The sequence below is a fragment of the Stegodyphus dumicola genome, chromosome 4, assembly GCF_044657685.1.
Source record: "Stegodyphus dumicola isolate Sdum_Otavi_A_Nest chromosome 4, ASM4465768v1".
NCBI lineage: Eukaryota > Metazoa > Arthropoda > Arachnida > Araneae > Eresidae > Stegodyphus > Stegodyphus dumicola.
In genome coordinates this window covers 75,371,952-75,386,745 of record NC_140771.1, presented here as the reverse complement: position 1 = coordinate 75,386,745, position 14,794 = coordinate 75,371,952, and the positions used below count along the sequence as shown (strand labels likewise).

General features: G+C 31.8%; 1 protein-coding gene across 1 annotated transcript in view; it reads right to left on the bottom strand.

The window, feature by feature from the left end:
- The window catches only part of dysf (neuronal PAS domain protein dysfusion), a 286,927-nt gene extending 274,781 nt beyond the window's left edge, over positions 1-12,146 (bottom strand). Inside the window, exon 1 of the mRNA XM_085815098.1 lies at positions 11,929-12,146. Coding sequence (XP_085671224.1) covers positions 11,929-11,966 — 38 coding nt within the window. The 5' untranslated portion in view covers positions 11,967-12,146. The remainder of the gene's footprint in view (positions 1-11,928) is intronic.
- Between the last annotated feature and the right edge of the window lie 2,648 nt (positions 12,147-14,794).

Sequence of the window (14,794 nt, the reverse complement as noted above, 5' to 3'; positions counted from 1 at the left end):
GGTCATCAGGATACAATAGGCATTTAGCATTTAAGCTTTTACCAATATTTTAAGTTTTTGCCCGAGGGCGCTGGCGTTATTTAAATGTTTAAGAACACAGAAGTGTTCACGCCAGAAAGGCGAATACATGGACGAGTGCCGTCACTAAAATATTTTTATTCCCAGGCCGTGATACTGTTGCCATTAGGCAATATATAAGACATAAGTCTTCAATTTTAATGACAAACTCCGTTATTTAAAAGCAATGTGTTGAAAATGCCCGGAATAAAATACTTTTATTTTCTACGCACCAGAATGCTGCCATTCTGTAAAGCGTAAGTTATCTAAGTTTCAGTTTTAATGTCTAGAATAGAGCTAAAATAGCTTTAATTTTTTTTTTCCTAATTTCAGTTTCTAATTTTGTAAAAACAGTATTTGTCTAAAGGAAAATTTTTAACTACCACAGCTGAAGTCTGGATGCAAAAAATGAATTCGCAATTCGCTTATACTAAGCAAATAATAAATGCATTACAAGTGAAGCCAATGTGTGCTAATTTGCACTTCACAAGCAAGTATTTAGGTTTGTATATTTAGAATCATTATTCTGATAAAACTTGAATCTATTCTGTGTTCCAAGTTTTCTTGCATTGTTTCCAGGTCTTCATTAAAAATATTTATATGTTTATACTTATCCATATTATTTTCTATAAAATCTGAATTTCTCATCACATCTCATCTCATCATAAACATCCCCATACCACCATGTCTCCGCTCCTGTGCTTAATAGCAGGCAATAGGTTTTTTGGATTCAGTTTTTAATTCGACTTTCGCCACACAGTAATTCATACATTGGACACAAAAATATTAAAATTTCGACATGTCTTCAAATATAACGTTCTTCTGTATAATAAGTCTTTGCTAACCAGGGATTTTGCGACAATTAGACGTACCTTTCTTGTTTCCTTTATTAACCAAAAAATTTCCTTCTCTTTGATCGCCTTATTTTCCATTTACACTTATCACTCCTTTAACAGTTTTAGGGTTAACTTTTATTGCAAACCGTTCTTCTAAATCCGCGGCAAGTATTAGCACTTTTTTTTTAGACCTTGTTTGATTTTTCATATAATAAACCTGGGATTCCAAATGTCAGCTTGGAATTTGGCTCACACTTCAGTGCATTTTCAACAGTTCTACACTATTTTCATCGCTCTATAACGTCAAAGATAATTGAGCACTTTATATCAAGAATGTTTGGAATATTTCGAATAATTTGACCATTTCTAAAACGATGAATAATTCAATTTCTGACATGACTTTTCGTTAATTCGTAGTGTGTTCATTAATTTGTAGTTTGTTAATTCATTTCAAATAGGGAGCTGTTAATATAGTTTAATAAAGAAGTAATAATTTCCAAATACAGACGATTATTTTTGTGATATATTTTCATTTAAAACAAAAAATTATAAACAAGAAACATAGTACGCTAATACATTTCAGCAAAACTTTTCAGTGTTCGAATTACTGTGTAAGTTAATGATTAACTCTTCTTGAACGAATTATTTTATTACTTTATTATTTATTTATTGCATGATTTTATTATTTCAATAAATAATTAAGGAATATTTTGATATTTGTTTTGCAACAAACAAGGTTTAAAAAAAATGAAAAATACTGTCTCAGAAAAAAAAATTGAATTCTACATTTCAATATCTAATACAAGACCTATGCAAATAAATTTCAACAATACATGTGTCCGAAAGCAAGTATGACCCACTGTAGTAAAATTTTAACCCTTTCAGGAGATAATCGTTCATTCCACTCAGATGTAGAGACATGAGGACATTTTGGAAGCAACAGAGATTGAAAAATTAGCAACGCATCGCTGGGAAGCGAAACGCGGACCACTGGAATACGCGCCCAGCGAGCAGACCACTACACCACGAAGGCACGCCAAGAAGGTGGGAGAAATACGTTATATGGTAAGGGAGCAAAAGAGCATTTTCTGGATAAATATGCAACTGTTGCCAGTTGCCGCTATAAAAATTAACAGCTGTATCAAAAATAAAAAGTAAGGATAAAATTCTATAGTAATAAATAAATAAATAATAAATTATGGTTATTTTTAGCATCTTGAAAAAGTGCCAAAAAATGAGTTTTCTGTTATTAAATCATTTTAAAAAACATTCTACATATTATACTGTTATTTTTTAACAATTGTTATTTTACAATATGAGAATCATAAATAAAATGAATTTTTAGAGCTCTATAACAGATCGACTACCGAAGTTCTAGGTTTTATTTTTTGCGCGCATATCGTCCGCATTGAAAATGAAACATAATACTTATGAAGAAAATTTCATTAAATATTTATATTTTGATTTTACTGAGATTTGATTAATGGGTCGTTTAATTTATTAAATTTATTCAATTTAATTTATCAATTAATTAAAGATTAAGTAATTAATAAGGTTAAAATAACGTTTTTAGTCCTCAATTAATCTTTTACTTTTAGTTAATTTGATTAATTATTAAAGTTTTACTAATTAATCTTAATTTAATTATTGATCGCATTTATATTTCGATTTGATCTGATCGCCTTTTTGTGCATTTCTGGTTTTAATTTAGTTCACACAACAATATACATTTTTAAACATTTTGATAGTTTTCTAACATCTGATACTTTTTAACTTTGTTTTTTTTGGGGGGGGCGACAGGTGGGCAGAGGGGAGATGAAGAATGATATAAAGTTGACTTTTTACAATTAAAAAAAGTAAAAATAAACACCAGAGTTCTTAAAATTTAATTTTTCTCTTTGAGTTATATTTTAATTTCACTCAATAATAATGACCTTTTTTAAGAGATGGCAACATTTGAAGTTTTTCCAGTAGCAAATTAATCTATTTTTAGTCCAAAGGCACTTTGTACCTGGAGGGCTATTGTTTTCGTTTTGCGATTTTGCTTTGAATCATTATAAATGTCCGTTTCGCTTTTCAAACTGTTGCCACCAAATGTTAGAGTCTTGCATTATATTTGAAGACATTAAATAATGAAAAATCTGCATAAATGTATGTTTATTTCTCGCATTGTGATAAAACAACGGTACATAGAGCCATCGAATTTTGAATGACGTAATCCTCCTACGAATATCGGCATGTGGAAAACCAAATTTGAAATTTGGAATTTGTTTTATTATCGATATCAAATTTTGTAAAACTCTAACAAATTTTTGAGTAACAAACTCAACGATTTAAATGCGAGCAATGGCAACACTCTACGGCGGGGGGGGGGGGGGACCTTTTTATCTTCAACGGGCACGGAACTATGTATCGGAAATTCTAAAGATATGCTCATTTTAAAATTATTTTGCGACATAGCTACTGAACTAAATTTTGTGGTTTAAGTGCAAAGAACATGATATTAAACAAATAAAGATAACACACAAAATGTTAAAAAAAAAAAAAAAAAAACACGCCCCATTGGACGTAATTTAAAATGGGCCCCATTGGACGTAAAAATTTCTGAAACCTTTCAGATTTTTCATTAAAGTTCTGTGCAGAAGTTTCTAATCTTTTTTCCTACTCATTTTTTTTTACTGGATAATTCATTTAAAATTCATAAGGTTCAAATTTAACGATGACGGGGGGGGGGAGAATCTAATTTTCTGTCGTTTTTATCATTCAGTAATATAAACTTTTCTTTTCATAAACCCGAAAAGTTGTCATCAGCGGCTGAAAAGTGTGCCAGTTTGGGAATTATTTCCCGATACTTCCACCGGTAAGAAGCACTTCAACTCTGCCGGAGACGCCGCGGAGTTTGTACGAAACTTCTGCGGACAGGTGCGGTGTCACAAGCGGCAGACCGTGAAATCACGCACGCACGACGGAGAGGGCGGCGTGTGGGGGGATAAAGCGCTTTTGGGGGAGAAGCTCTTTCGCTTACGGAAGCCGGTATTATACTCCCGATGTAGAAGGAAGAGAAAAGCCGAGCAGATCCCGTAATCCTTGCTATAGCAGCAACAATCGAGTTACATGACTTTAATACCTACAGCATTCTTTAAAAAGGTAAATTAGTGGGATTTTTTAATTATTCTTTATTAGTTCAAAACCGCTATTAATCTTGAAATGAGATCTTGCCCCTGATCATTAAAAATGCAGCTTTTGACTCATGGAGATTCTGTTGCCTCTGGGTAAAATGTAAGATGTTTATGTTTCAAATTGAATCTTTGTTGTGGATTAACAAACTAAGCTATCTGAAAGCAACAGATGCAGATCTTAAGAATATTCGTTTCTAACTTTTGAATCGGATTGATTCAAATAATAAAAATGCATTTAATTCATGATCAATTTATTTTAAAATTTCAATATTTTCACAGCGTGATAATATATATTTTGTTATTATTTGTTCCATATTTTGTAAGACCTTTAATGAGTTTCTGATAAACAAACTCAACGATTTGAAAGTGCGCAGCGACAACACTGGACAGAATAAAGCATTTTTATCTCCAGCGCGCGAAATTGTCAGTCGAAAATTCTACAGTTCTGCTGATTTTAAATATTTTGCAATTTTGCTGTTGAATTGAATTTTATGTGGCGTAAATGCGAAGAACGTAATATATAACAAATAAAATCGGAAACGTTTCAGATTTTAACGTTCACCCAAAAGAGTTTGTTAACGTTTTTTTACGCTCTCGCTGGGCTCTCAGTTTACCAGTCTGCTATTACACTCCCTTTTACTAAACCATTTTTTTAACCCAAAGAGCCGTTAGTCCAGAAGGGCTATGTCTTTAAACGGCATTTCGCGTCAGTTAACTATAAATGTTCGTTTCACTTTTTAACTCGTTGCCACAAAATATTATCCCCCTATATTATATTTAAAGAAATTAAATAATGAAAAATCTTCATGTTTCTCGCGTCGTGAAAAATCAACGGTACCTAGAGCCATCAAAATTTGAATAACGTAGTCCTCCAACCAAATATGCGCACGTGGAACCCCGAATTAGGAATTTATTTTATTGGTTGCATATTTCGTAAAACGAATATTTTATTAACAAACTCAACGGTTTCAAATCAAGCAATGACAACACTATACCAAAATAAATAAATAAATAAATAACAATTTCCAGCCCACGAGATTATCTATAGGAAATTCTAAAGATGTGCTGTTTTTAAATATTTTTAGCCCAAACTGACATTAGCGCAAATACTCTCGAAACGTGTTTATGTGTCTAAATGAAAAAAACGCAGCTGTGGGCGTAATGTAAAGTTTTAAAGCTGTCATATATATATATATAGAGAGAGAGAGAGAGAGCTTTATTATTAAGCATCATTTACGCTACATGCAATTAAACAACAAAATTACAATAAAGTTTAACACACAAAACGTTAGACATCATACTAAGAAAACTAAACATTGATATGAAGAACTGAACAAAAACTGAGAAAATAGAAAAATGCGTGCGAACACACTGCATCGAAATTTCTAAACGTAGGCTGCTATGCTGCTTTTAAAATTTTTGTGATTTTGCTGTTGCATTACATACGGATAAGTGAGAAGAAAACGATGCTTAATAATAAAACTAAAAAAAAAAAAAAAGGGGGGGGGTAGTAGCAGTGGGGGTAGTACCCTTTTGTACAACCGTTAAAATCTAAAAACTTTCAGGTTTTAAAATTTTCTTTTCTTCAATTTTTTAATTAGATCCTGTTCAAGGAAGCTGCTGTTTGGCAAAAGGTCACATGATTTTTTATTCATCTTTCATATCATTAAATAAGCATTGTTTATTAACATCACAAAGGAAATCAAACAATAACGGTACCCAGAGCCATCAAATTTTGAATAACGTACGTCTCCACCCGAATATGAGCATCTGAAAGACCAAATTTGAAATTTGTTTTATTATCGATATCGTATTTTGTAAAACTTTAACGAATTTTTGATTAACAAACTCAACGATTTAAATCGAGCAATGGCAACACTCTACGGCGGGGGGGGGGGGGACCTTTTTATCTTCAACGGGCACGGAACTGTGTATCGAAAATTCTAAAGATATGCTCATTTTAAAATTATTTTACGACATTGCTGTTGAACTGAATTTTATGGTTTAAGTCCAAAGAGCATGATAATAAATAAATAAAGGTAACACACAAAACGTTAAAAAACGCCTCTTTAGAGGTAATTTAAAATCTGAAACATTTCAGATTTTTTTTTTTTTTTTTTAATTATTCTTAAGAACTGCGTGTATTGCTTTTAAATCGCCTGTTAATCAATAACAAACAAATTAAATATCTTAAGGTTAGTGAATGGCAGCAAACTAACGAGTGGAAGATAAAGGTAAGCAGTGACTACACATCGGGTTTTAAAAAGCCGAATTTGTTCATTAAAAGCGAAAGATAAATAAATATCTTGCATTTTATCGCGTGGCATCAGTTTGGCGCGACAAAGAGGCTGTCTCTCTCTGGCTTTTTACAGCTTTAAATTGGCCACGCGAGACAATTCTAGCAATTTCTGGAAAGCAAAAAGAGTAGAATTACGGTTACAGATAACATAGTAGTCAGTTACATTTATTCAAATTAAATATCAGTTATAGAGATTAAACTTTTATTCAATGTTAAATGAACGTGCTCTAGAAATTTTTACTTTTTCGGCGTAGCTTTCTCTTAAAATTTGTCAAGCGCTGCATTACACGGCGAAATAAAACAATTTTAATTATAATTCTATTTAAAATATTTAGCTAAATACAAAATCCGTAACAAGTATTTTCTGTTAACTATAACATGGTATTTCCTGCATTCCTGCATTTTTTTTTAACTGGCATCTCCTGTATTTTTATTAACTGCTTTCGAACTATAATTTTCTGTCAACCACCTGTATTTCCATGGATTTCCGTGGTAAATATTATATATATAATATTTCCGTTTTCTTTTATTATTCTTCAAATATATAATGTAACATGTAATAGTTACTGTTATTAACTATTTGTTTATGCTGCGTGTTTCATAAAAACTCGTTCTGTTAATATTATTCATTATTGTTATTACTATCATCATCATCATTATTAAGAAGATATAGAAGAAGGTATTATTGTTTGCATTATGCAAATTTCTTAACCTTGCAACATAGAAATTGTTGCAATTTCAGGTGTGGAGAATATTTATTGCAAACGATACAGTGAAAAGAATTGCATAAATACGTCTTGAATAATGAAATCTTTTTGTTATTGAATAAGTGCAGAAGCTCAACATGACATTAATTTATAATGCAATAATATTGTAAGAAGTTTCCGCTTATTGCGTTAGACTGTTATTTTAAAAAACTCCTTGTAATTGCATTTTTTGTAATGTTCTGTACTTGAACTCCTGACAATTCCTTCTTAATTTAAGCCTATTGTAACTGTTCAAGTAAAAATAAAGTGTTTCTGACGCTAGACTGGAATTTGAATACGAAGATTAGAGGGCATTTTAAACTTGCCAGGTCATTTAAAACTTTTAAAACATTTAAAACTTGCCATTTTAAACTTTTTTTTACATTTAAAATTTTTTTATATTTAATTTTTTTAAATTTTAAATAGTAAACTATCCTTCTCGTGGTAATCGATTGCAATTTCAATTTTTAAAAATAGTTTTATACCTTACATTTTTTATATTTATCTTCGCTACTAAGTGTTTTTGACTACTGATATACTAAGACAGCCTTCGAGTGCTTCCAAGTAATAACTAAACTTTCTAAATTTAACTTTTTTATCACTGCTAGAGTCTCTTCTCAAGCTCTGCTTATATCAAAATCTTTACTTAAACGTTAAACAATGTTTCATTGAAATAAAAAAAGTCTGATATGGGCAATACATGCACGTTTCTTACTGCCGATTGCAATAATAATGGGAGATACACAACTAGATATTGCAGCAATCCCAATTTGAAAATGTTAATCTTTTTTTTTTTTTCCAGTTATGCGCGATTACATACATAGGTATCCGTTTCGGAAGAAGAGTTCTTTATTCTGTCCGTACGTACAGACGTCACGAAAAAGAATAGTCCAAACGGATTTGGGAACTGTCATTGGCAGGAGATATGATAGCGTAAATTTTTCGCTTTTGCAGTACTTCCTTTACTTTTTATAAGGAATTAGAAAGGACGTTAGTTTTGCAGTATTTGTGTATTTTTCTGAACTTGGCTTCAGTATTTAATTTCTTTTAGAACCTAATCTCCTAAGCTACACAATTCTCCCATGTGCGAATTTCACAAAAGCACACTGGTATCGTTACCACGGAAGAGGCTTCTAAAATTCAAAGGACTTCAACTACGGAATTCGCTTACGTTTGAAAAAAAAGAAAAAAGAAAAAGAAAAAGAAGAAGAAGAAGAATCCATCTTCTGAAGTCCTAAGGAATATCTGACACATATTAATATTTTTTCTAAATGTAATAAATCAAACACTGATTTTTTTCTGTATGTCAATGTAATTTTTAATTATTTCGAAAAAAAAAATTAAACAACAAAATTCTTTAGTCAATTACTAATCGCTGACAAAATTCTCGGGAAGGAGTAGAATTTGACTGTCAAGTCTCAGAGAAAACTATTGCAGTTGGTCCAGTGAGGGAAGCCCCTTCCTCTGTTGCGATAAGAATGTGCAGTTATAAATTCTCCTGCCGTACTCCACCGTAGCTCAAATATAATCAAATATTTTCAAGTATAATCTCTTTCTTAAATGTACCTCAAGTGTATACTATATCCTCACATTTCTTTAACTCCACAAATCAGGAATGTGACTCATACGATATTTTTTCGCTTTAATTCCACTTAGAAAGCACACAGTCTTGTGAATGAATTAAATTGCATTTGCTACGTCGTCTTAGTTGTGAAATATTTCTTAAAATAGGAAAGAAGAAGCTGGAGTTCTTACAATTAAAAACTTAGAGTTGAAGAAATATTTCAACATTTTACCTGGTTAAGATAACTATAAAATTTTTGGGTTTTATAAAACTACATTTAAAAAAATAATAATGAATTCCCATACATTTATAGTAGCATGGACGGAATTTTAGAAGAATATGCTTTACATCTTCAACGCCGCTTTCACAGCTGCACAAAGCACTTGAAGCATGTCCAAATCGCTTTAAATAGCTCTTAAAATTCTCACGTCCAGTCAAAAATTGAGTTACTTTAAAATCTGATGGAAACGGAACAATTTTTATTCTGTGAAAAACTGTAAGAAAAAGAAAACTTTTGTTCCAATATGCTTTTGATTAGGCCAGATATTCTGTGCTCAAAATACAGATAGCATCATTTCCATAAAAACCCTTGCAGTCAGAAACAGGAGCATGGAGATTTAAATCAATGTGAAGTGTCGTAGCTAGCTTTGCTAGAGCATCAGCCCGCTCATTTCCAAAATTTCCACAGTGCCCACGAACGTAAGCAAAATGAATGTCGATGTCAAGGTCTTGCAAAGTCATAATAATAACCTGAATTTCAACAGCAAGTTTCTCTGAAACACTAATTTTCTGTAATAATTGTAGCGAAAAAAGTTAATCAGTACACATTAAAATGCGCGTTGATCTCAAACCACTACAAGAATTCTGAATCCATTTCAGAGCAAGATTTAAGAGCAGCAACTCAGCCTGAAAAACAGAGCACTTATCATTAATTCTGAACTAACTGAAATCTTTTTCTTTCCTATCTTTTTAAACAACAAATGCAAGCCAAACCTTGTCATTCGTTCCATTTGTAAAACAAATTAATTTGTGCTCTTCAAGAATAGCATCGGAATATAAAACAACTGGTATACCAGCTAAGATTCTTATTAAAAGGAAGCGGCAAAGAAACTGGAAGATTGCAGTCAACAAAATTTGATGAGGATTGCCTGCAAATACTTTTCTTCATCGTAGTATTGTTCAAAATCTCAATAGCTATGCGTGGAATACCAGTGACAGTAAAAATTGGCCCATTTTTGTGGAACTCCTAACACTATCAGTTTTGTGGAATTCCTAAAACTACAATTTTTGATGAATCCTTCAAATTATTACTTTTTGTGGAGCCCCTGGAACTATCATTTTTGGATTTGGGAATGGCCCCTGGAACTATGATTTCTGAGAAAAATAAACATGAAAAAAGCATTGAAAATGTATTAATATTGCATGCATTTTATATGAAAAATGAAAAAAAAAATTCATTGCAATTCTATTCAATAAAAGCAGATTTATTTCCTATTACTTTTTTAAATAGTAAAAAGAAGAGACGGGAAAATATACTATTATAATTAATTACCTTAGGTTGTTACTTTCGCAATCAACTTGGTATTCAAAAACTCTTTCAAGTTTTCATTTAGATTTGCGGAATCCTAAAAAAGTTGCTTAAAGCTCCTCGCAAAGCACTCAGCTGATAAATACGTAACAATATTTAAAATTGTTTTTGCCCGAAACTTTGTGCACAGAGAAGTTTTTAATTCGTTTTATGAGTTAATTTATTTTCTTAACTTTGCTGCTCGCTGCTGCACAAAGTTTGATTTATGTTGTCAAATAAAATAATGAAATGAGGGATCCACTTTCGCTCAATCTTTATTTAATTTATTATTTAATCTTCATTTAATCTGAACTCCGTACCTCACAATATATATACAACTTTAAACTTGGATTTATTCTCTACTTTTTAATCCTCGCATTCTCATTTCAATGAAATTCCTACCTAACGAGTTTCACGGGTTCGCTTATTCGATTCGTTTGAGAATCAAAAGCCCACTAGTATTCAAATAAATAATCTTAAATATTAGATAATTATTATTATGAATCGTAAAGATTAATTATTAACTATTATTATAAAATTAATAACCGTAAATATATTTTAAATTAATAGACCTCCTATTTGAATTACTGAAAAGGGTTTTTTAATCTTTAAATGCAATTGTTTCTAAAGGAGAGTAGGAAAGAGAGAAAAATTTTTTGTTTTAAAATTAATTTTTCTTTACATATTCATTTCGTATTATGCTGCACCTAAAATGATTCATGAAGTTCATTATAAAAATAAGTCCCAATTACTTGCAATCAATTAATTATTATATGTACATAAACTTGCAATTAATTAATTAGGACATAATGCATTACTAATTTAATTACGAATATATTGTTTTAGAATTTCTAAATCGAAAATTACGGGCATTTTGCTTTTAAGAAATATTTTGCATATAGCTTAAACCAGTGCCTGGGTAGTTACTATGGATTTCAGCAAAAAATTTTCAATGGGTGGGGCATGGATTTAAACAGTTAAATTAAGAATTGGTTTTTAATTATTTTATTTGGGGATTCATAGTTAGATTCTAAGATACAATGTTGAATCAGCATGAAAAACGCGTATATTATGCATGAATTAATTTTGTACTCGATTGCATTAATCCATGCCCCGTGTACACACTTGAGGACTCCCATTATAACTAAAAATATCCTAGTAGAAAACTATGAATATCTTCTTTTAGATCAAACCTTCACAACCAAATAATGCACAAGAAAATGTTAGATTTAAAATATAACCCTTTCTGGCTTTTGACGTAACCCCACACGTTTGTAGAGTTATCTAGAATATAAATTCTCAAATTATGGTACATGTTGTAACGTCAGTAATTTCCAGATTGCATCATTTTGGATGGTACAATTTTTACACAAGAGATTTAAATGAGGGTGAAGTGGCACTTCTTTTGGTACATATGTAGAATGATACATATAATTTTTATTCATATATGTGTGGTACAAACTAAAAACGTTTGAGAACATTTGAGCTAAAATCAAAACATGGGAATCTCCTATCTACCCTGGTTCGCACATTTCCGATCGGAATCGATTGCAACACCGATACCATGCGTGGGATGGGGGTTTACAAAAATAAACATAACCTAAACGCTAAGAAAACAGTTTTCTCCTCAAAGTAGGTTTATGTTGAAATGAAATGAAAATATAAGGTATTTCACATTACCTGCACATCTGTAGTATGTTGGAAGTGTTGGCCAGCATCTGCGATTAAGCTATCCACGTATCATGAGGCAACACACCACACCACGCCTGATGACAACAACAACAATATCGGCCGGCGCGCACACTCCAACCGAGCGCACGATGCGGTAATTAAATACGACAGCAATAACAACACTAAAACTGCGGTCACGGCTGGAGGTACACACACCCGTACGATGGAGCTGCCAGACGAGGCACTGAGACCATCATCCCATCGACCGGCAGCGCGTAAGATGGACGCCATGCGCATTGGGTCGCGTATCCGTGACGTCAGGAATTGGGTGGGACCTACCAATTGTTTTAGACACACCCCTGACGTGGCTTTAGACGTTCTGTTTTGAAGTATTTATTGCCGGCGTGATAACTCCAGCGTCTAAATGTTCGGCGGTTTGTTTTCTTGGTCAACTCCTTCTCCCACTGAGCCCAATTTAGCGTCATTTTCAGGATTAAGTTATTCTCGCTTTTGACATATTTGTAATTCTTTTCACGATTCTTGCGGCGCCTGAAAGGAAAACATCCTTACTTATTTGCCTCTGTCTCGTGGCATATCTTTATCATCCCGACAATGCGAAGGATTCGCGGAATAATTAACTCCGAATTATGCTGTGGTTCACTCTTTTAATGAAAATATCTACACAGTACTGCTTTTCAAAATTAGATTTTACGATAGGAGAAAGTGAATTCCACTATACGAGCAAATTTTTGTTGCTCAGTAACATCTTTTCTTAGTTTCTTAAACTTGGAAGAGATCATTGTAAAATATTATATTAACTGTCAACAATTGCAAGATATCTTGGTTTTTAAAAAAAAAAAAAAAAAAAACCAATTCAAATTACACATAACATAAATGAACATTACGAATCAGATTTCTAAACTGCCAAGTTTATTCATGTCTAACACACATTTAACTGGCGGTGCCAGATCCAAGAACAAGAAGTATATATACATCATGAAAGATTTACGCCCTCTTTGGCAATTAAAATATATTTCCACATAAAATTTCTTACACACTGGGCCCGGCTGAACTGTAGTTCAGAACAATCAAGATTATCAGTGTTACATGAACATTTTCAAGAATTATTTTCAAGAATCATTATGCATTTCAATACAAATTCAAGTTTTTGTAATCAAGAAATGTCACATAAATATCAAGAACATGTAAAACTTACCATATGTTTCAAGAATATCAAGTAAATTTTCAAGTAAATTTCATCAAAAATTATTGTCATAACATTCCTATTCAAGCATCAGGATTTAAATCAAGAATTTATATAACTCAAGATAATATTATACGAATGATTTCAAAATCGAGATTATCATAATTCAACTAAAATACTAGAATTATTACAAAAAATCTGTCCCCCCCCTTTTTTTTTTTTTTTTTTTTTTTTTTTTCAGTATTAAATTAAAATTTTAAATACACTTATACATTTCTACAACCTTAAAATTTTCTAATATATACATTTCTTTAAATATTAAATATACATTACTTTAAATAGCAATTAAATAAAATAGATACAACATTAGTAGCATTACGATTACAATTTCAGTAAGAAATATACTATCATACAATATTAATACTCTTAGCACTCTAAATTTAGATAGAGGTAATGGTACTATGACTTGTCGCATTGGTCAGGAGTTATAACGCTGACACAGTACACAGTTTCTTATAACACGTTTCACATTTTGTCTGGATCTAATTATCCAGTACTTTTCACGGAGGAACATGAGAGTACTAGCTACACCTGTATGAAGAACTCGTTCATGTGCATCACGTACCAGAAGATCTGTAAAATGAGTTTTTGAAGGAATAATTATAGGATGCTTTTCATGATAACTTAAAGTTGATTTTTGTAGTCTTCCTCCTACTAACAAAACTCTTTCCTCACTTAGAAAAGGATTTAGTTCATAAATGTTTGAGCTATTTGAAATCAACTGTCCAGACTTTATCAAACTATTAATTTCATCAGAAAAATGTTCATATTGAACTTCTTTTATCAAATATAATTCTGCGGCAAAAAGTTCTTCTGCTATCAAGGGTCCGGTTTTCTTGTCAGTTTTATTTTTCAGATTGTGAATAAACCTAAATATCCATGCAGTTACTCTAATAGCTCTAATTAATTTACTATAATTTTCAAGATTCAACAGAGAATTAGATTTTTCTGCAATATAGACGGTAGTATTGTAGTATTATTTATACACGTTTTCCGCTCTAATTCAGCATCAGTAAACTCCATTGTCAGGATAAATTTACTACGCCAAGCACTCACTGATTCAACTAACCAGTCTGGCCCAAACTGCCATAATCTTGAGGACAACAAATATTCGGCTGAACATCCTCGAGATAAAATGTCCGCTGGATTGGACTTCCCATTACAATGTCTCCAGTTATTTGGGCAAGTTAATGATTGTATTTCAGATACTCGATTTTTTACAAATTTTTTCCATCGTTCAGAAGCACTATGAATCCAGTGAACCACTATTATACTGTCAGTCCACAGATAAATATTTTCTTCATGAATTGAAAACAGCTCTTTTAAATGTTTAGCAAGTCTTGCTGATGTTAATGCTCCTAGCAACTCTAACCTTGGAAGTGTGAGTTTTTGTTTTATTGGCGGAATTCTAGATTTTGCCATAATGAATGCTACCTGTCCTTCTTCAACTAACCTAAAATATGCAACTGAACCATACGCTTTAATAGATGCATCACAAAATAAATGAAGTTCGATATCCTTATTTTGATTCAATTTGCCGGGGAAATATTCTCGAGAAATTTCAAATTTCTTTAACTTTTCAATTTCATCGCTTCACTCGGACCACAACTG